Here is a 23,909-nt window from a genome sequence, read left to right on the forward strand (position 1 = left end):
TTATCAGTCCTATTATTGCTTGTTTGAAAGTAATGTAGGTTTTTTTTCCTTGTAATAATATCAAGATTTTCCCTTTCCCTTAATTTCTATCAGTGTCATACTGGGGTTCCAATTAGATGTATGATATCCTTTTTGATGTTGCCCCACATGTCTATATGCTCCCAGTACTCCTAGTTGCACACTACAAAACTGGCCTGGGCATCTGCTGTTGCTGTCATGATCTTGAAGTTGAATCAGGAAGACACCTCACAATGCTGGGCTCAGGACCATACCATATTTACTGTATTGGCTATCTGCAGTAAATACTCCATAACTTGTCCTTTTACATCCATGAAGTGAAACACAAGAGTCTCAGGCTTCTGCTGCAGCAATTTCACTAAAGCCATGTGCTCCCAGGACTGTTCAAATTAGGCAAAATGGTAGAACCAACATAAATGTGGCTTCTGCTTTATGACATTCACTTTTCACATCTGTTTTTTCTGAGCATGCCTCTACTGGGTAAAATCTAGGTTGGTACAAGAGCCATGGTGTCCTAAAATCTTGTAAGTGTATTTTGGCAGGTATTAAGCAAACGTTACAGGAGATACAAATAAGATATGTGAGCCAAACTTTTCATTGTTTATCCCTAATATGCCAATTTTGGAAAAATATTGGATAGAAATGGTATTTTGTCAAGTATGTATGTAGTTCATAGAATATACTCAGTTATAGAAATAACTTATACTGTATGAAGTAGAGAGATTTTAGAGTTTTGTTATTGACAGGTGAGTTTGAGAGATAATGAAGGAAAAAAGAAGGGAAGAGAATTAGAAAGAATGACACATCTATAAGTTTATCTTTATTATCTTTTATTATTTCCACTAAATGTATTCTTACCCCTTTTCCCCCTGAATTGAGATATACTTCCTTGGAATGTATATGAAATTTGGCTTAGGATTTTGTTCTAAAACCATTTTTAATAGTGACTTTTTTTAAGGATCAGCAAAATGTGGAGTACTAAATTACCCTCAGCAGAATTTCCACAACATGCTTGAGGTAGCTACTATTTTTATCATTATTTTAGAAATGTAGAAATGTACGTACAAATGAGTTCTCATTTTCCAAAGTCACAATCTGGATATTGAGATTATAAGAGAGCTGAGTTACTCCAAAGTCTTCCTCTTAACCCCGTAGTACATCACGAGTAAATAAGCAAGCAGCACCAGACAGGAAATTTCTGCAAAGAAAGACTATAGTATAAGGACTACATTTGTTAAATGCTCGCATATGTTCTATAGCTAGGGTAGCTAAAAGTATAGTGCTAAAAAACATGAGTAGATGCTGAAGCATGCAAGAGTTTAGCATGAAAGAAAGGTGGAAATTCAGATCAGTGGCAAAAAGCATGAACTATTTGATAAGTGATTGGAATAACATGGCAACTCTCTGGGAAAAAATGAAGTTGTGGGGCACCTGGATGGCTCAGTCAGTTAAACACCTGCCTTGAGCTCAGGTCAGGATCCCAAGGTCCTGGGATTGAGCCTGAATCCAGCTCCTGCTCTGTGTGGGAGTCTGCTTGTCTCTTTCTCTCTACCCCTCCCCCACAACTGCAAGCGTGCATGTGGGCGCGCTCTCTCAAATAAAGTCTTTTTTTAAAAAACGAGGTTGTGTACTTACCTGACACTGTTCACAAGGATTTATCTTATATTCATTGGTTAAAAATTAAGCCAAAGGAGCATTATAAAATACCATGGCTACAGAGAAAGGAAAGAGAGAGCTCACAGGGGTGCTGGTGGGGGCTGGGAAGAGGAAGAGAATCATTACGGCAGACTACTCATGAAACAAGGAGCCCAGATGTGGGACTCAATCCACAACCTATGAGATGTTGGTCTATTCTGTTTCTTATTGTGAAATGTGTTCACCTGGTAAGGATTCATTGTTCTGTGCTATTATGGCATGTGTACTTTCCTCTGAATATATTTTATTTTAATAAAAAGTTACAAAATGAAAATCATAACAGCTCTCACCTCACTAGATTATTTTATAGTTTAATTAAAACCCATTCGAATGTAAACTCCATGAGGACAGTAATTTTAATCTTTTTTTCCACTGCTGTATACCCAAGATTAGAGCATAACCTGGTATATAGTGATCATTCAAAACATTTTTCAATATGAATGATAATATAGCACAGTGCTGATTTCATCACCCACCACAGATTACAAACACTAAACATTAGACATTACTATCAATAATATAATTTTATCATTGCTTGAAACAAGTAGGTCATTTTTCTCTTTAAGAAATGTAACCTAGGGGCGCCTGGGTGGCTCAGTGGGTTAAGGCCTCTGCCTTCCCCTCAGGTCATGATCCCAGAGTCTTGGGATGGAGCCCCACATGGGGCTCTCTGCTCAGCAGGGACCCTGCTTCCTCCTCTCTCTCTCTCTGCCTGCCTCTCTGCCTACTTCTGCTGTCTGTCAAATAAATAAATAAAATCTTAAAAAAAAAAAAAAAAGAAATGTAACCTAGACAACACATGAGGTATCCATTATCTCACGTTTCTAAGTTCATCTCTCCATTTGATCAATGGTGGCAAAGAAATCAATGGCCACAGGTGAACTTTACTCCATGGACTTACAATTAGGGAATTGAGGTTGAAAATTTACCTTGATTTTATGCAGTCTGAGTTAATGATTTGTGCTACTGCTATTGTTGCCCTTATATAAGTTATCACGTTTTTATTGGACTCTGGCATGAAAAGTATTGTCAATTAACAAAGTTATGTTATTTTAGTATTATTTGAAAATATTTTAAATGAAATATAAATTTTGTTTCAAAGACACTTTGACAGAGGTTGTAAATAATTAACTTTTTTCTTCAGGCAAAGTATTGTGTACTTATGAGTCCCTAGTGCTTTAGAATTGTTAAAATCTTTGTTGGGCACACCATTGACGATGAGGACGAAAGAGTTGGCTTTTATCATCATATTAATCATCTCAGGAGAACTCTATGCAGAAGGTAAAATTAATTTTTCATAATCTTTATTTTCTAAAAATTATCAAGGGAAATTCTAACATTCATTTAACTTGAACTTTTATCAATTGTCTTTCATTTGCATATCAGGTTTATAAAAAGCATACTTCTTATAATTGTTATAAATATTTAGGCAGATTTTTTTTTCCTTTGGACATAACTAGTAAACTATTCTTATAAAGACAAACTTAGAAAAACAACACAAGACAAAAAAGAAGAAAACAGCTTTGTATCTCTAGGTTTTGTGGCATAGGGTTTTCAGTCTAGCAGTACCACTGATTAGAAGTCATATGTTAACCTTAATTCTAATTTCATACTAGAATTTATTCCTAATGCTGCATAGCTTGTACAATTTTAATTCTCTGTTCATAAAGTGAGAGCTTAGTTTTGGAAATCTGAAAAAGAAATATCCAAGAATCATCAAGATTTTGGAATCTTTACCCTTTGATTTTTATCCTACTTTATTCATTGGTTGAAATTTTTTAGTGATTAGGAGGAAGACTGTATAATTGATTATGCAGATAAAGACACTTTTGAGGATGAAATGGAACTCTATTAATAGTTATAGGAGACAACAGTGTAAGTTAGGACTGTGCAGACAAACCAGTACACATGGACTCCTTAACTCTTAGAAATCTTTATAGCCAGATGGCCTGGTGTGTGAATAAGTGTGAGTGAGACAGGCAATGTGCAAGTGTGGGTTATTTAGGAATAGTTAATAGTGTTATTAGGCTGTAGGGATAAGAAACAAGAAAGGATAATTAGGTGTCAGCAAGAGTGAATATACAAATGAGGAAACCACACAGCAATAAGACTTTTCTAAAATAAACACTTTTGGAAATTTGTTGAGATAAAATATCCTATGAATTATAATTGCCTTTTTTTAAAGGATTTTATTTATTTATTTGTCAGAGAGAGAGAGAACACAGGCAGGCAGAGTGGCAGCAGAGGCAGAGGGAGAATCAGGCTCCCTCCCTCTCTCCCTCCCTCCCTCGAGCCCGATGTGGGACTCCAGCCCAGGATGCCAGGATCACTACCTGAGCCGAAGGCAGCCGCTTAACCAACTGAGCCACCCAGGCGTCCCTATAATTGCCTTTTCGCTAATAGTTTACTATAAATTTCCTACCAAAAAAGTTTCTGCAGTTAAAATTATGAAAGTGAAATAAGTAGAATTCATCTTATTTGATACATTCAATTCTACAATAAAATAATTTTTGCATGAATTATTTCCTTTGGTTTTATTTTTCTAAATAGGGAAAAATCAGCTGATATAATTCTCTACATCTATATACCACGAAGACATTGCATTTTCCTCAGGATGCCTGGGTGGCTCAGTTGGCTCAGTCAGTTAAGCATCTACCTTCTGCTCAGTCTTGGTCCCAGGGTCCTGGGATGGAGTCCCACATCGGGCTCCTTGCTTAGCGGGGAACCTGCTTCTCCCTCTGCCTGCCATGTGCCCTACTTGTGCTCTCTCTCTCTCTGACAAATAAATAAAATCTTTTAAATAGAAGACATTGCATTTTCCAGATAACTTCCTAGTTATTATATGGTTATAATCTCCTTTTACTCAAACGAACAAACAGACAAAAAAGCTAACCATAATCTCATATTTCCATGCTTTCCCTCACCACATTAGGAACATTAGGGGCAAGAATTGAATTAATGGTACCTCTCATTTTAGAGCATGCAGTCATCATTGGCCTATGACATGTTCCACTTTTGCTTTATTTATACATTTCCTCCCTATATCCCTGACCCTGAATTCCATTTCCTCTAGCATCAAACTGGGAGCCACTGTTGTGTATTTGACATATTCATATATATGTCACTATTTTTCTGAACTATGCCTTGTTTTGTGTATGTGCTTTATATTCACATAAATGAAAGCTTGCCATCAGTTTGATCTCCTTACTGTTTTGTTTTACTTGCTACCATTTAAATATATTTCCGTGTTGATGAATCTATCCTGTTGCTTTTAACTGCACATAGTGTTTCATATATTTTACTTATCCATCTTCTTTGTGATGGACATATCATTACTTCTAATTTCCTTCTAGCCACAAATAACTCTTAATGAATGTATCCTACAATCCCCTTATCCCCTTATTTCTTTGTTACAATTTGCCCTGTATGTGTTCACATGTGTGTTAACAATGCTGTATTGTCTATTTAAAAGTTGCTAAGAGAGCAGATCCTAAAAGTGTTCATCACAAGGAAAAAAAATTATAAGTGTGTGGTGACAGATGTTAACTAGATTTATTGTGAGATGATTTTGCAATATGTGCAAATATATATGTGAAATCATTATGCTGTACACCCAAACTAATAAAGTGTTATGCATCAATTATACCTCAATAAAAATTTATGTCAGTACATGTAATGTTTACTTACATGTGACAGGCTTCTTTCACTGAATAATATGTGAGATTCACTATCCAACATTCACCACTGCTGCATGATATTCAGCATTGTATTGTTGTGTAATATTCCACTGAATGCATGTCTAAAATATGTTTATCTTTTCTTCCATGAATGGGCATTTGGCTTGTTTCCAGTTTGGGACTACATGAATAGTGCTGCTATGAACATTCTTTTACATGTTGTTGGGTGGACAGAAGAATACTTTTATTCCTTCTTTCATTTTGTTGATGTGATGTATAAGATTGACCAAGTTTCACATGTTGAACCATCCTTGCATTCCAGGGATAAAATCTACTTGCTCATTGGTCCTTTTAATATGCTGCTGAATTCTGTTTGCTAGTGTTTTGCTGAGAACATTTGCATCAGTGTTCATAAGGGATGAGTGCTTTTAAAAAAATACTACGTGTATATTCTGCTTTAATATTGCTGAAGAAAGCTGAGTACTTTTTATGAAGCCTGTGACCATATATATTTCTTGTTTTGAAAAGCTCTTGCTCAAGTCTTTTATTTATTTTTTAATTAGTTGTCTGTCTTTTTCTTTTTTTTAAAAAGCCATTCATTTCAACATTTTGTGGGTTTGTGTATCTTAAGTGGAACTTCATCTACTCTAAACTCTGCTGTCCAATATGGTAGCCAATAGCTGCATACAACTATTGAAATGTGGTTAGTCCAGGTTGGGAGTGCTGCAAGTATAAATATACTCAAGTTCAGACTAGTAAGAAAAAAAAATGAAAAACCTTTTAAACATTTTAATGGGTTAAATAAAATGTATTATTAAAATTAACTTCAACTGTTCCTTTTATTAATGTAACTACTAGAAATTTTAAAATTACATATGTGGCTTGCATTATATTTCTATTAGAAAATGCTGTTTTACAAAGCTAGGGAAAACTTCCCTGAGGAAGTGGCTTGACCAGTTTTATTCTGACTATTGGTTATTAGGGTTGCTAGTAGATTAATTTCTATTGAAAAACTATTGCCACAGGGCGCCTGGGTGGCTCAGTGGGTTGGGCCGCTGCCTTTGGCTCAGGTCATGATCTCAGGGTCCTGGGATCGAGTCCCGCATTGGGCTCTCTGCTCAGCAGCGAGCCTGCTTCCCGCTCCCTCTCTCTGCCTGCCTCTCTGTCTACTTGTGATCTCTCTCGGTCAAATAAATGAATAAGATCTTTTAAAAAAAAATTTAAAAAAAAAGAAAAAAAGAAAAACTATTGCCACAGAAGTCCCTTAAAAAGTGAGGTAATAAAAATAAGTGCTGGTCCAAGTGGCTTCAAACAAGTTGAATTTTAAAATTTGCTACCATTTGATCACACAGCCTATGGTTTTAGATATACCTTTCTGTTTTCAGCTTGATATTTACTCATTTCAGAGAAACCCTGTGGTCTTCCTAGTGTGGAAAATGGACGGATTGCCCAATATTACTATTCTTTTAAAAGCTATTACTTTCCAATGAGAATAAATGAAAAACTGTCATTTTCCTGCTTGGCTGGTTATACAACTGAAACTGGGAAACAAGAGACACGAGTCACGTGCACCCGAGAGGGCTGGTCTCCAGAACCACGTTGCTTCAGTGAGTGTGTGGGCTGTGTCCACAAAATATTTATAATATTTAAGGAGATCAGTTCATAAAAGTGCAAGAAAATCTGGTGGGTGATGAAACCTTTGGTAGATAAGTACAAATAACCAGCCCATTCATTCTTTCTTTTACAAAATGAAGGCATATTCTGAAATTCTGTAAATAGTATTTCTTATTAAAATGTTATTGTCTTTGTTCTTTAGAGTACCTGTAAAGAGAATATGGATACTTACTGAAAATGGTATTATAATACTGTAAGAAACAGATGCAAATGAGTTACTTTAAGGAATGAGGAACTTATACAGATAATAGTGCATAGGAAGCCAGAAAAATGCTCAACACCGGACTTAGGAAGAATACGATTGTTACTCTAGTGTTTTGTCATTTGAAAAACTTCTCTCTTCTTTGTGTGCCAACTCCTTCTCCCCCAGATTCAGAAAAATGTGTTTTCTGAATTTTGAGTTCAAATTTAGATAAAGGGAAATCTGATTGGTTCATCTCATTATTTCATGCCAGGCTACCCTATAGTCAAACTAGTAATGGGCTTCCCTTAGTTCAGCTGACCTCTCTTGAACAAAGAAAGGGCTCTCTAAGCTCTGTTTTACAGAGTAGAGGTTTCATTTAGAAGAGGAAATGAGTATGATAGTGCTTGGTATGTATAGTGAGCATATCCATGTAGGATAATTAACATTTCCATGACTTGAGAATGGACCATAAATTTAAGCATTGCACTTTTAGTATTAACACAGACCACAGAAAGATTTATTAATATATAGAGCTTAAAAATAAATGAAACATTAGCAAGAGCTTTGAAATAGGAGCCAGAAGGAAGAACTCAGGTTTAGCATGTAGTCTAATGGTTAAGATACAACCTCTGCGGTTAACCTGCCTGTATTTGAATTCTGCTCCCTCACTGGGAAGAGAGCATTGTGAGTCTAAGCTTCTCATCCATAAAATGGGCATAAACCTGCTTCACTGAGATAATCCATAGATAGTTCTTGGCTTGTTATGAGGGTCTAATAGTAGGGCTTTAAAAAATTACTGAGCTATTCAGTGCTGAGGTAAATTTATTATCTAACACAACACTGTTGCAAGTATCTGCTAAAAAATAATTGCAAACTCAAAGGTTTTGAGTAACAGGTCTATGATTCAGTCACGGTCTACACGGACTGACTCGGGACAGGCTATACAGACTTACTGTGTGGCTAGGTGATTGTTTGCTGAGTTAGAAAAAAATGAACGAAGTTTTCATGTTAAGGTAACTGCAGACTTATTTAAGGACCCATCAGTTAGGTAGGCGCTTTTGTTACACAGCATTAAAAATTGTCAAACACAGTAGATTTAAATATTAGGAAGTCAATCCAAATGAAATGCCTTCTATTTGTCATTAATGACAATTAGGGGAAGAGTTCTGTTATGTTTTCTAAAAGTAGATGTGATATGTGTGGGAGTCACAATAAGAACTGAAGTTAATAAATACAAAGAATGTCATTGTCAAGTTGAATAAATTTTTTAAGAAGTTTGATTCAGAATATCTGGAGTGAAATTTTTCTCTGTCCTTTAAATTCCAAGAAAACTATTAAACTTTTACCTTAGTTTTACAAGTAAGTAAAAGACAAGTTTAATTTCACCAAGTTAAGCAGAGATTTTTTTCCCCATAGAAAAATGCGTTAAGCCTGAGCTAAGAAATGGTTACATCTCTGATGTAAAATTAATGTACAAAATTCAAGAGAACATGCGTTATGGTTGTAATTCAGGATATAAAACCACTGGAGGAAAGGATGAAGAAGTAGTTCAATGTCTTGCTGATGGATGGTCTTCTCAACCTGCCTGTAGGAAGGAACATGGTATGTGTTTAAGAATCATTTCCTAAATCAGTAAAATTAATTCTGATTGCCTTTCTTTTAGACTAATTCATAATTTTCTGCTTATATTTCTAACAATTATGAGGGCATATTTTTGTCATAATGCTTATTATTAAAAAATTTTGGGCTACAAAAAGGAAGAATCATTTTCTAAAACTGAAGATAAAAGACTGTGAGGCTAGTACTGTCTTATATTGATAGTCATTTTTATTTAATGTAATTGATTTTTTGTATGTCTGTAAGTGCAAGAAGTTATCATATTGTTTTTCTTAAATGTTTGGTGTTTCCTTTACCCACGAGTTCCCAACTCCCACAACTCACCTACTCTACTAGTTCCTATTTAATTTTTTTTAACATTAATGCACTTATTTTTAGAGCAGTCTTAGATTTGCAGAAATACTGGGCAGCTAGTACAGAGAATTCCCATATACTGCTTCCTGCCCTTGGCCACATTTGATTTCCCCTATTATTAACATTTTGCATTTAGTGTGGTATATTTGTTGCATTAACCAAAGTTCATACTTTAGGGTTCATTCTTTGTGTTATACATGCTGTGGATTTTGTCCAATGTATAATGACATGTATCCACATCCACCACTGAGATATCATACAGAATAGTTTCAATGCCCTATGAATCCTTTGTGGTCCACCTGTTCATCCATTTTTCCTTCTGCCAACCGTTGGTAACCCTTGATCTTTTTTTTTAATTGCAGTAAAATATACAGAACATTAAATTTTAACTATTTTTAAGTGTACAATTCAGTAGCCTTAAGTACATTCACAATGTTGTATAACCATCACCATTATTTCTTCTTCATCACCATTATTTCTTCTTCATCAACCCAAACAGAAGCTCATACCCATTAAACTATAAGCCCGTCTATTCCCCACCCTACCCCAGTATCCGGTAACTTCTATTTTCTGTCTCTATTAATTTCCTTATTATACGTACTTTGTATAAGAAGAGTCACAGAGTATTATCCTTTTATGTCTGACTTACTTCACTTAGCATAATGTAGTCAAGGTTCATCTATCTTGTAGCATGCTTCAGAATTTACGTTCTTTTTATGGCTAAGTAATACTTTATTGTGTGTATATAGATAGACATATCATCTATAGACAGTTTGTTTATCCATTATCCATTGATGAACACTTGGGTTTGTGGCAGTGCCTCTAAAAATTAAACATAGAGTTACCATAGGATCCAGTAATTCCACTTCTAGGTATATACCAGAGGGAAAGCAGGGACTCAAACAGACTCTCGTACAACAATGTTCCTCACAACATTTTCACAATAACTAAAAGGTGGAAGCAGTTCCTACTTTATACTATGAAGAAAGAATGGAATGGAATAGGGGTGTCTGAGTGGCTCAGTTGGTAGGGCATCTACCATGGGCTTAGGTCGTGATCCTGGGGTCCTGGGATTGACCCCCATGTCCGGCTCCCTGCTCAGCAGGGAGTCTGCTTCTCCCTCCCACTTGGGATCTCTCTCTCTCTCTCAAGTGTGTAAATGAAATCTTAAAAAAAAAAAAGAGACTGGAATGGAATGGAATGGAATGGAATAGGATGAAAAAAACCTTAAGCCTATTTCTCACAACATATATAAACTGCTCATTCCTTTATTAGAGAGGAATTTGAGGTAATGACCATTATCTTTATTGGTAAATCAATATCAGATATACTTAAAATAATCCAATAATTTGAATATGTATACTTTGTTAGTGTGTTGTTAGTTGCTTAAATTGTATAAGTCCTCAAATGACACAGACTCAAAAAATTGTCACTGTACAAGCCTTCAGTTGAATTGTGGCCTTCTGCCAAGTATACTAGACCAGAATTTTAAGAATAGAAGACTGGTGGCATTAAGACACAAGATATATTTAAAAAAACAAAAACAAAAACAGGAACTAGAGATGCAAAGGCAAACTGGCTATTTTTCAATTTTGCTGAAGTTTGATTTGGCCAAATATGCTTCAGTGTGAAAATACATTTTGAGATTTATTTCTAATATTATAGTATTAGTGATAAAGTTCAGAAAATAAATAAAGTTGATTTTTTTTTTTAGAAACGTGCTTGGTCCCTGAATTAGATCATGGAAATTATTCCACAACGCAGAAAACGTTCAGAGTGAAGGACAAAATACAGTACGAGTGTGCTACTGGTTACTACACAACTGGGGGAAAGAAGACAGAGGAGGTAGAATGCCGCACATATGGATGGTCTCTCACACCAAAATGTACCAGTAGGTTCTTATTTTAAGGACAATCTAGTCTCATTTAAAAAACTTTCTCTCATCCAGTAGTGTATATAAATTGTCACACTCATGTTTCATTTTTCATACTTTTTTTTTTTTTTTTGCTTTGGGTTTTAATTATGTTGATCACAGGCTTTGATCATTTAAAGCTCTCACGTGGAAAAGGATTTCTCTTTGCTCAGATAATTAAATTAGAATAAGCCTAATGATATTTAATAAATATAGGAATGGGCAAGCTTTTGTTATGTGTAAAAAAATATGGCAAATTTACTCATTTCTATTCCAGACGTGGTATATACGTAGGTGAATTGTGTTCAACAGAAAAAATAATACATTTTTGAATTTTATTTGTGCTTTCATTTTTAGAATTAAAGTGCTCTCCTTTAAGATTAATAGAAAATGGTTATTTTCATCCTATAAAGCAAACATATGAAGAAGGTGATGTAGTTCAGTTTTTCTGTCATACAAATTATTATCTAAGTGGATCTGACTTAATTCAGTGCTATAACTTCGGTTGGTACCCAGCATCTCCTGTATGTGAAGGTAATTTTTAAAATTTCACACTCATACAAATAAAATATCATGTCTTAATTAGCTTAATTTCTATGAAAAAAAATGTTTCTGATATTATCTAATTCTTGTCCTGAGTGCTTTTTTTTTTTTTTTTTCAGTTTCAGAGGTAGACTTTAGTGATTCATCAGTTGCATATAACACTCAGTCCTCATTACTTCAGGTGCCCTCCTTCATGCCCATCAGCCAGTTACCCCATCCCCCCACCGACCTCCCCTCCAGCAACCCTCAGTTTGTTTCCTAGAATTCAGCGTCTCTTATGGTTTACCTCCCTCTCTCTTTTTGTCTTATTTTATTTTTCCTTCCCTTCGCCTGTGTCCATCTGTTTTGTTTCTTAAATTCTACATATGAGTAAAATTATACAGTATTTGTCTTTCTCTGACTGACTTATGAGAACTCAGCCATCAAAAAAATGAAAGCTTGCCATTTGCAATGACGTGGAATGACGTGGAGGGTATTATGCTGAATGATATTTTTAAAAATAAATATGGTCTTTTAAATCATTGCTAGATATTTTTCAGCAATATTTAATCTTAAGAAATTTAAGAAAAAATTAAGAAATCTTAAAGGTTGTATTAGTTTGTAGAGTGGATGTAACTTTTAAACTCTTATTATAATGAATACATTTTACTTATTGGGAATTACTAGATTCAACTATCTCACGCAGGTGGTTTTGTGAGAGTTCTTAGTTGGCCACATATTTCCTGATGTGAAAATACAGTCTTCAAAATGGTGGGTGTAAAGAACAGAAAAATTAAAAAAAATATTACCCAGAGTAAAAATGAAAAATATGGTCCTCAAGTAAGAGTGTTCCTAAAATGTAATGTCTATGATAAGTTTCTATCACTGGACATGTTCAAGCAGACAGTATGATCACCTGTTGGGAGACAATTCACACATCATTTAAACATACCTACTGATATATGAAGAAAGTCCAAGCCTAGCAGAGGAAACAAATTTAAAAAGGTAATTGACACAATGTGACAAATGTAATAAAGTCAAATATAAATTATTTGAACAAACACTGAAGATTTTGATTGGTATGATGTGGGATAGCATTTTTTGAGGTGATGGATATCATTTGAACTGAAAGATAAATAGGATTTTGAGGATTGGAGGGGATGGAGAGTATATATACTCTGTAGTATAGAAAATAATATCATTATTGATCAACAAGAGAAAGACAGGAAAGTGGAAACTTGGAGAAGGGGGCGAAGATTTGAAACAAATTTTGGGAGGGACGAAAGAGGGAGATGACCAGGGGTATGAGATGAGATTGCCCAGAATGATCCTAACTCTTTAAATGCACCAAATGATAACATTAATGTTTTTGGTTTTGTTTTTAATTTTCCAGTCCTGCCCAAGAGACTTGGTCTAACAGTAGAGAAGAAGATAGTTGGCAAATTGTAGCATTTTATTACAGAAATAAATTGCAAACCTGCTTAATATCTACTCTACTCCCCCATCCAAATTAGCATGCCAACGTGCCTATTATTTTCTCTAGTAAATAGTCATTAGATGTAGAGTAGGCAGTGCAGTTGGCTCAATAAAAATAAATTATATCCTAATCCCTGGAACCAATGAATGTTACCTTACCTATATGGCAAAAGGGACTTCGCACATGTGATAAAGTTAAGGATCTTGAGGTAGGAATAATTTCCGATTATTTTGAGGGTCTAATTGTGGACCCTCAATATAATCACAAGCCTCTTTATAAGAGGGAGGCAGAGGGAAATTTGACTCCAAAAGAGGAATAGAGATGTGACAATGGAATAGAAGCAAGAGGTTGGAGCAATAGGAGGAAAGGTCATGTGCCTCCGAAGGCATGCAGCCTCCAGAAGCTTGAAAAGGCAAAGGAGCTGAGTCATAACCTTGCAGAAGGAATGCAGCTCTCCTGACAACTTGATTTTAGTCCAATGAATTCTGGACTTTTGGCTCCCAGAACTGTAAGAGAATAAATTTCTGCTATTTTAAGCCACTTAATGGTAATAATTTGTCACAACAGCAATAGGACATTAATACAGTCTGTGTTTTAGAATACTGAAGAACAGATTTAATTCATGTAGTCATAGGTACAAGAACAGATCCATGGGGCACCTGGGTGGCTCAGTGGGTTAAAGCCTCTGCCTTCAGCTTGGGTCATGATCCCAGGGTCCTGGGATCGAGCCCCGCATCGGGCTCTCTGCTCAGCAGAGAGCTTCCTCCTCTCTCTTTGCCTGCCTCTCCACCTACTTGTGATCTCTGTCTGTCAAATGAATAAATAAAATCTTAAAAAAGGGGCACCTGGGTGGCTCAGTGGGTTAAGCCGCTGCCTTCGGCTCAGGTCATGATCTCAGGGTCCTGGGATCGACCCTGCATCAGGCTTTCTGCTCAGCGGGGAGCCTGCTTCCTCCTCCCTCTCTCTCTGCCTACTTGTGATCTCTGTCTGTCAAATAAATAAATAAAATCTTTAAAAAAAAATCTTAAAAAAAAAAGAACAGATCCACTACTTAATAGTTAATTTATTTACGTCAGAAATTTCAGTTTATTTATCTATGAGAGAAATAATTATCCTTGCTTAATAGTTATTTTAGGATTAGAGGAGATAATGAATGCTGTTTTGATTTGCTTGCTTTGTTAGTTTTCTATTGGTGCATAACAATGCATTACAAATTTAGCAAGTTAAAACAGCACACTTGTAGGGGCGCCTGGGTGGCTCAGTGGGTTAAAGCCTCTGCCTTCGGCAGATCACGAGGTCATGATCTCGGGTCCTGGGATCCAGCCCGCATGGGGCTCCCTGCTCGGCGGGGAGCCTGCTTCCTCCTCTCTCTCCGCCTACTTGTGATCTGTCTTTCAAATAAATGAATAAGATCTAAACAAACAAACAAACAAAAAAAAGCACACTTGTATTATTTCACAATTTTTGTAGGAGTCTGAGCCTAGCTTATCTGGCTCCTCTGCACTCCTGTTGAACAAACTGCAATTAAAGTGTCAGCTGGGACTTCTGTCTCATCTGAGGCTGGACTGGGGAAGAATCTGCTTTCAAACTCGTGGTTATTGGTAGCACTGAGTGTTTTGCAGACAGCTGAACTGAGAGCCTCAATTTCTTCTCGGCTGCCATCTGGAGGCAGCCCTTTGCCCCTTGTCTTGTTGTATCATCCCCTTTTTGGAAGCTCACAGTGTGGGTGCTTGCTTTTTATCAAAATCAGCAGGGAGACAGTCTCTCAGCAAGAATGGCCTTACCATACTATGTTGCATATCATGCATATGTAATCACATACTCCCATCATCTTTGCTGCACTCATTGGTTAGAAGCAAGTCACAGTTCCTGCTTATGGGGAAGGTTATCACACAAGGAAGCGAGCATTAAAAACATCAAAAGTGGAGTTCAATGGGTGACCCTAGGGTCTGCCTACCATGCTTCCTATGGTATTTGGATCTAGGAATGGTGCTTATTAAATCTACATATTATTTTTTGTAATTCTATGACTAACTCCGGTGATATTTTATATCAGGAAGAAGAAACCGATGTCCTCCTCCACCTCTGCCTCTACACTCCAAAATTCAAACATATTCAACAACTTATCGTCATGGAGAAACAGTTCATATAGAATGTGAACTTAATTTTGAGATACAGGGATCAGGAGAAATACGTTGTGAAAATGGAAAATGGACAGAACCTCCGAAATGCATAGGTTAGCAACGTTTATCAGTTTTCCCTACAATGAAGTCTGCGTGTGCAGCTATACACATGTGTAATACGAAATGTCTCTTTTCAGAAGAAAAGGAGAAAACAGCCTGTGGGGACCCACCCATCATTGAGAATGGCACAGCAAACCTGCACTCCACGATTTATTACAATGGGGATAAAGTGGCGTATGAATGTAAAAGTGGGTATCGTCTCCGAGGATCAACAGAAATAACTTGTAAACGTGGAAAGTGGACTCGTCCTCCCGAGTGTGTTGGTGTGTATGCCACATTTACCAGCAATAGCTAAGCCTGTTGTGTAAAAGTTTTTCATTTTCCTTATTTAATCTATATATTTCTAGCAAGAGACTACTGCTTAGAAAAGTTATAAAACACCCTGATTCAGCAGCAACTCTGCTGCTTTTTTTGTGCATATGCATCCTTCTGCAGAAGCTGACTCAATATAAAGAATCGGGAAACTAAAAAATTTTTTTCCAATATATGTTAGTGCTAAACACTGTTTTCTGATCTGCTGACACCAGGACTCTTGAGCGAAAGCACATAGTAATAGTCAGTTGGGTGACTTGCCATAATCATGATCTACTTCCTCTCCCTTCATGTCCTGCAAAGTCATATTAGCGCACTCTGTTCCTGCTTTTGGGTCAGTCCTTCTGATATTACTTACGTATCTGGCCAGTCTGAGCCCGATACCCTTCTGAGACCTGTACCTGGTCTTTTGTTTCACTAACATGCACAACCGGGCTACATTGCCACTCCCGGGTGCTGCCCTTCCTGTTACCCTTCTCATTTCTTGATCTCTCCTAGAAAAAGCTCCACAAACATGTTTACTTATGATATTTATTGCATAAGAGAAAAGCTATTAAGGATGCTAAAGAAATGAGAAGAGTAGGAGAAAAACTAAAGAGAAAAAGTGGACAATGTCATCCATGGATTGACTAAGATCTGGAATGCAAAGAATGAGAATTAAAAAATAAAAGTGGGTGATGACAAAGGGTAGTTTTAGAACTGACCATAATATTCAGGTCATTGTTTACCTTTCTATACATTTTAAGAATATTTGTGTCATGATTCCTTCATAAGCAAGAAAAGTGACAGATATGCATATGTGTTTTTGGTAAAACATTTGCTGTTTATTCTTACTAAGTGAATTTTTTAAATATTTGGTCTGAATAGCACTTTTCTCATTTCTGGAGAATTTAGAAAACAATTGTCCTAAACTATATAATATAAATAATGAGGTACAATAGTATAAGTAACTATATGATATCATTGTTGTTATAAATTCATATTAATTTTAAAATAACCTCTTTTCTTAGAAAATAATGAGAATTGTAAGTCACCACCTGACATAATAAATGGGGCTGTTGTTGATGGATTGTTAGCAAGCTACACAACAGGATCCTCAGTAGAATATAGATGCAATGACTATTACTTACTGAGTGGAGCAAAAGTATCTCATTGTGAACAAGGAAGATGGTCATCCCCACCTATTTGCTTAGGTAAGACAGAGAATACATTGTATTTTTAAAAAAATTTTCCCAGCTTTGTTGAGATACAATTGACATATAACATATGAATTTAAGTTATACCATGCAGTGAGTTGATACACATATATGTTTTACAATAAGGTTAATTGACATTCCCTTCACTTCACATAGTCATAGTTGTATCACTGTTGTTCTTGTCATTACTAAGAGTGCATTTAAGATCTACTCTCTTGGCAACATTCAAGTATTCAAAACAAAATTGTAAACTGTAGGGGCGCCTGGGTGGCTCAGTGGGTTAAGCCTCTGCCTTCAGCTCGGGTCATGATCTCGGGGTCCTGGGATCGAGCCCCGTGTCGGGCTCTCTGCTTGGCGGGGAGCCTGCTTCCTCCCCTCTCTGGCTGCTGCTCTGCCTACTTGTAATCTCTCTCTCTCTCTCTGTAAAAAAGAAAAAAAAAATTAAAAAAAAAATTGTAAACTGTAGTCACCATTATATACGTTAGATCCCTAGAACTTATTCCTTTTGTAACAACCCATTGAATTTCTTATACCATTATGTTTGTATTTTTATGTGGTTTTTATATAACATTTTATTGCATGGAAATGATGTTTTTTGTATAAATCTTTTTTTCCAAGTGTTTTTCCTTTTCATTTTTGTAAGCAGAAAATCCAATATCAGAGAGTCTAAAACTATTCTTACTTACTATTTTTTAAAATTGTGGTAAAATATGAACAACAAAGCTTTACCATGTTAGCCATTTTTAAGTGCACATTTCAGTGGCATTAAGTAGATTCAAATTTTAGTGACTGATTATTTTCTCCTAACTGATAGCCTCAATGTCTCTCTCTCTATTGTCCTCAGAATGCCATTTGGAGAGAATAATCAATCCAGTTCTTTCCTTGGTAGAGGATATTGTTAATAGCTTTCTTGGCTGTCAATTCCTCACTTAAATGGTCACCTTTGTTCTATTTTGTTCAGCAAATAAAAACATATTTGTGATTAAGTATATTTTAGATTGAAACATAGTGTAATTTACTTTAATGATTCAAGTGGAGAATGAAGGGAGCTATCTAAATATGTAAGTTGAGATAACTTTCAGAACATAAATATTCACCTTTCATTTCAAGCCTATAGATTTGCCTCATTTTTTTAATTTTTAATTTTTTATTATGTTAGTGAACATACAGCATGTCATTAATTTTTGATGTAGTGTTCCAAGATTCATTGTTTATATATAACATCCAGTGCTCCATGCAGTACATTCCCTCCTTAATACCCATTACCAGATGCAGCAATTGCACTACTGGGTATTTACCACCAAAATACAGATGTAGTGAAAAGAAGGGCCATATGCACCCCAATGTTCATAGCAGCAATGTCCACAACAGCCAAACTGTGGAAAGAGCTGAGATGCCCTTCAACAGACAAATGGATAAAGAAGATGTGGTCCATATATACAATGGAATATTATTCAGCCATCAGAAATGATGAATACCCAACTTTTGCATCAGCATGGATGGGAATCGGCATTGGTGGTATAGTGGTGAGCATAGCTGCCTTCCAACGTGGACGAGACGGGAGGAGGTTATGCTGAGTGATATAAGTCAAGCAGAAAGAGTCAATTATCATATGGTTTCATTTACTGTGGAACATAAGGAATAGGATGGAGGACATTAGGAGAAGGAAGGGGAAAATGAAGGGGGGAATTTGGAGGGGGAGACAAACCATGAGAGACTGTGGACTCTGAGAAACAGAGATTTGCCTCATTTTTTAACTTTGCTAGTCAGAACTACATGTAATTGCAGTGTAATTGGTCACTACAGTTGCAACGAACTTGTTACATTGTGACTTTTGCAAACAGGTAATGGTATCATAAACTTTCTCTAAGTTACAATAAAATAGTCACGTAATTACAAATATTAGCATTTCAAACTATATAAATGCAAATCATTGTTATTTACCAAAAGTTGATAAATATGTAGAGGCAACTAGAAGAAAACAGAAAATATCAGTAATTTGGGCTGAAACAAATGGTGTTAATGACTTAGATAATGGTTTTCTAAACCTTTTTGTACACACACAAACACACACACATACAACACCTATTTACCAAAAAATATATGCTGTCACAAGAGGCTATGTAACTCATTTTTCCCCACAAACTATATTATGAACATGGTTTGATATACCTCTACATATACATTTTAATGGCTACCTAGTTTTCTGTAATATAGATATGTCATAATTAAGTTAATCACTTTTTGATGGAAGTTTAGTGCGTTTTCAACATTTTTATATTCCAAACAATACATTTTTTACTAAACGTCTGCACATATAAAAAACATTTTATTTTTTAATTTTTAAAATTAAATATATTTATTTCACATGATTTATTTTGTTTTGGGTATCTTTTCTTCAGATTTTTTTTTCTTTTTTTTAAAGATTTTATTTATTTATTTGACAGAGAGAGAGAGAAAGCACAAGTAGGCAGAGCAGCAGGCAGAGAGAGAGAGGGGGAAGCAGGCTTCGCATTGAGCAGAGAGCCTGATGGGGGGCTCGATCCCAGGACCCTGAGATCATGACCCAAGCTGAAGGAAGAGGCTTAAACCACTGAACCACCCAGAAGCCCCTTTTTCAGATTTTCTGAAGAAGAATTTCTGGTTCAAAAAGATCTGGAATTTAAATTATTTTTCTGTTAATTGCTAAATTGTCCTTCAGAAAGTTAATTGATTTACAACTCTACCATCAGTGGATTAATGTCGTAGTTTTCATAATCCTTGTCAACTTGAATATTTTAATCATATATTGTTAACCCAACAATTAAAATTATTTTAATTTGGTTTATTTAAGTACTAATCAACTGAGTTTATTTTTATTTGATTTGGTTGATTTAAGTTATATTTTTTTTCCATTTTATTTATTTTTTCAGCGTAACAGTATTCATTCTTTTTGCACAACACCCAGTGCTCCATGCAAAACGTGCCCTCCCCATTACCCACCACCTGTTCCCCCAACCTCCCACCCCTGACCCTTCAAAACCCTCAGGTTGTTTTTCAGAGTCCATAGTCTCTTATGGTTCGCCTCCCCTCCCCAATGTCCATAGCCCGCTCCCCCTCTCCCAATCCCACCTCCCCCCAGTTATATTTGATTTGGCTTATTTAAGTATTACTCAACTGAGCATTTTTTTTTTTTATTTTCTAGTGGCCACAGGTGGTTTTTTTTCAATGACTTTAATTTTTCATACTTGTAATAAAAGTTTTATTTATATAAATTATATGATTTCATTTGACAATGATGCAAGATACAACAATGTATATTGCAACCATTTTTATTTTCCTTTTATTTTATTTATGTTGTGTATATATATTTAACTTTTAAGTCCTTAGTTCTTTCTTGATGGTTTCTCTATTCCATGTCATTCCTAAGCTACTGTTCCCATTCAAATTCAAATACGTCTACCTATAACTTTTCTATTGCCCTCATATTTTCATAGAGGTTTTTGATACTAAGTTTTTGATGATGTGACTGATAATGCATTGAATGGAAGTACAGTCATCTCTGAGGACAAAGACTGGAAAGTTTAAGGAAATCTGTCATGCTGTTTCTGGAAAAATTGCCTCTAGACACATAGACTTGGTGCTAATAAATCAAAGCAAATACTGAATGAAGATCATTTACTGTCATCAGGCCAAGAGGCAGAGTTCGGTACATCTTATTTATCCTTAGGAACTGCAAGTATTCTCACTACAAATGGGAAAAATGGTGTAATAACAAGCAGAATCTTCCATCTGTGAATTATTGTTCCAGACTTTATGAACCTTTTTAACCTCCTAGTACTGATCTTCCCTATCTCATTCTACTCCAGCCACTCTGTCTCCTTGCCCTTCATCACATAAGCTAAGTATGCTCACCTCAGGGCTTCCTGAACACCTGGAACACCTTCCTCTTCCTGGAACACCGTTCCCTCAGAAAATGCCATGTTTACTCATTTGTACAAATACTACTTTTTCCTTAGGCCTATCCCAACCACATGGCTTCAAAGTGTAACTTCTCTTACCTCATCCCTTTCTATAGGCCCTCCTCTCCCTCCACTACTCATTTCCCATCAAATTTATGGCATGTGGTTTAAATATAGCCATAAATTATAAACCCATATATTTATTATAGTTATTGCTTGTCCTTGTGTGTTTCCCCCATTTAGAAGGTATGTTCCATGAGGGTGGGGATCTTTGTTTTGTTCTTTGATGTACCTCAAGTGGTAGGTCTCTCACACATATTGTACAATAAATACATTTTGTATTTCATGATTTTTTATTTTTTTAAAGATTCATTTATTTATTTTAGAGAGAGAGAAAAAGAGAGAGTATGCCCATGAGTGGGGCAAGGGACAGAGAGAGAGAATCTTCAAGCAGAGTTTGCACTGTGCATGGAGCCCAACCTGGGGCTTGATCTCAAGACCCATGAGATCATGACCTGAGCCAAGACCAAGAGTCAGACACTTAACCAATTGAGCCATCCAGACATCCCTCATGACTTTTATTTTATAGAGAGGAGATCATGCTTAACCTAAGTGACTATAATATACATTTATATGTATACATATATGTGTATGTATGTTTTTTACTGAAGTATAGTTAGCACACAATGTTGCATTATTTTGGGGGGTACAGCATACTGATTCGACAAGTCTAAATGTTATGCTATGCACACCACCAATGTAGATACCAACAGTGACCATATAATGTTATTACAATACCATTGACTAAATTCTCTCTGCTGTACCTTTTATCCTCAGGACTTACTTACTCATTGTGTAATCAGAAGCCCATATCTCCCAGTCCCCTTCACCTATTTTGCCCATGCCCATCCTCCCCTCCAGCAGCCATCAATTTGTTTTCTTATATATGACTTAATTTCTGGGTTTTTGGGGGGGGGGGGTTATGCATTTATTTTGTTTTAGATTCCACATACAAGTAAATCATATGGTATCTGTCTTTCCATGACTTATTTCACTTAGGATAATTCCCTCTAGATACATCCATGTTGTTATAAGTGGCAGGGTTTCATCCTTTTTAATGATTGAGTAATATTCCATTATATGGACACTTGTGTTGCTGCCATATCTTAGTTATTGTAAACAACCCTGCAATAAACATAGGGGTGCATACAGCTTTTGAATTGCTGTTTTCATTTTCTTTGAGTAAATAGCCGGAAGTGGAATTATTGGATCATATAGTACTTCTATTTTTAATTTTTTGAGGAACCTCCACAATGTTCATCACAGTGGCTGTAGCAATTTACATTCCAACCAATGCAGCATGAGGGTTTTTTCTCCCTCCACAACTTCACCAACATTTGTGACTTCTCTTTTTGATTCTAGCCATTCTCATAGGTGTGAGGTAATATCTCATTGTGGTTTTGATTTAATTTCCCTGAGAATGAGTGATGTTGAGCATTTTTTCATGTGTCTGTTGGCCATTTATATGGTTTTTTTTTTTTTGAAAAATGTCTATTCAGGTCCTCTGCCCATTTTTTTAAATTGGGTTATTTGGTTTTTTGTTGAGTTTTATAACTTCCTTATATATTTTGAATATTAGCCCATTCTCAGGTGTATCCTTCGCAAATACCTCCTCCTGTTCAGTGAGTTGTCTTTTTGTTTTGTTGATGTTTCCTTTGCTGTGCAAAAGCTTGTTATTTTGGTATAGTCCCAGTAGTTTATATTTGCTTTTGTTTCCCTTGCCTCAAGAGACATATCTAGAAACATGTTCTTAAGGTCAAAGCCAAGGAGATTATTGCCTATGCTTTTTTCTAGGAATTATGTAATTTCAGGTATCATATTTAGGTCTTTCATCCATTTTGAGTTAATTTTTGTGTATGATATAAGAAAGGGGTCCAGTTTCATTCTTTTGCATGTCATCGTCCAGTTTTCCCAGCATCATTTATTGAAGAGCTCTCTTTCTCCCACTGTAATATTCTTGCCTCCTTTGTCATAGATTAACTGACCACATGAGCATGGATTTATTTCTGGGCTCTCTATTCTCTTCCATAAATCTATGTGTGCATTTTTATGCGAGTATCATACTGTTGTGATTACTTCAGCTTTGTCATATATCTTGAAGTCAGAGATTGTGATACCTCCGGTTTTGTTCTTCTTCCTAAGGATTGCTTTTGTTATTTGGAATCTTTTGTGGTTCCATACAAATTTTAGGCTTACTTGTTCTAGTTCTATGAAAAATGTTATTGGTATTTTGATAGGAATTGCATTGATCTGTAGATTGCTTTTGGTTAGTATGGACATTTTAACAATATTAATTCTTCCAATCCATAAGCATGGAATGTCTTTCCATTTCTTTCTGTAAGCTTCAATTTCTTTCATCAATATGTTTTGTAGTTTTCAGAGTACAGGTCTTAACCTCCTTGGTTAAGTTTATCCTTAGGTATTTTATTCTTTTAGCATATTTATAAATAGAATAGTTTTCTTAATTTCTTTTTTTGCTACTCTGTTAGTAGTGCATAGAAATGCAGTTGATTTCTGTGTATTAATTTTGTATCCTACAATTTTATTGAATTCATTTTTTTACTTTTAATGGTTTTTTTTGATGGAGTCTTTAGGGGTTTTGTGTATAGTATCATGTCATCTGCAAATAGTGACAGTTTAACTTTTTTCCTTATCAATTTGGGTGTCTTTTTTCCCCCGATCGCTATGGCTAGAACTTTTAGTGCTTTATTGAGTAAAAGTGGCAAGAATGGACATCTTTGTCTTGATCCTGACCTTAGAGGATAAGCTCTTCATTTTTAACACTGAGTATGATGTTAGCTGTAAGTTTATCATAAGTGGCCTTTATTATGTTGAGGTAGTTTCCTCTAAACCACTTTATTAGTGTTTTTATAATGTCAAATGTTTTTTCTGCATCTACTGAGATGATTACTTGTTTTGTTGATGTGGTGTATCTCATTGAATGATTTATGACTATTGAAACATCCTTGCATCTCCAGAATAAATTTCACTTGATCATGGTAATTTTTTAAATGTGTTGTTGAATGT

The 23,909-nt window shown here is 35.7% G+C and overlaps 1 protein-coding gene across 3 annotated transcripts in view; it reads left to right on the top strand.

Moving 5' to 3' along the window:
* Window positions 1-2,727: 2,727 nt before the first annotated feature.
* F13B (coagulation factor XIII B chain) overlaps window positions 2,728-23,909 on the top strand; it is a 33,858-nt gene continuing 12,676 nt past the window's right edge. The window contains exons 1-8 of one of the 3 annotated variants that reach the window (XM_045983550.1): window positions 2,728-2,994; window positions 6,797-7,001; window positions 8,665-8,850; window positions 10,934-11,110; window positions 11,489-11,665; window positions 15,187-15,366; window positions 15,451-15,636; window positions 16,696-16,878. In XM_045983550.1, the coding sequence (XP_045839506.1) occupies window positions 6,887-7,001; window positions 8,665-8,850; window positions 10,934-11,110; window positions 11,489-11,665; window positions 15,187-15,366; window positions 15,451-15,636; window positions 16,696-16,878 (1,204 nt within the window). In that variant the 5' untranslated portion in view covers window positions 2,728-2,994; window positions 6,797-6,886. The remainder of the gene's footprint in view (window positions 2,995-6,796; window positions 7,002-8,664; window positions 8,851-10,933; window positions 11,111-11,488; window positions 11,666-15,186; window positions 15,367-15,450; window positions 15,637-16,695; window positions 16,879-23,909) is intronic. The other 2 variants (XM_045983549.1, XM_045983551.1) reach the window with 2 other exon arrangements.

The sequence above is a fragment of the Meles meles genome, chromosome 17, assembly GCF_922984935.1.
Source record: "Meles meles chromosome 17, mMelMel3.1 paternal haplotype, whole genome shotgun sequence".
NCBI lineage: Eukaryota > Metazoa > Chordata > Mammalia > Carnivora > Mustelidae > Meles > Meles meles.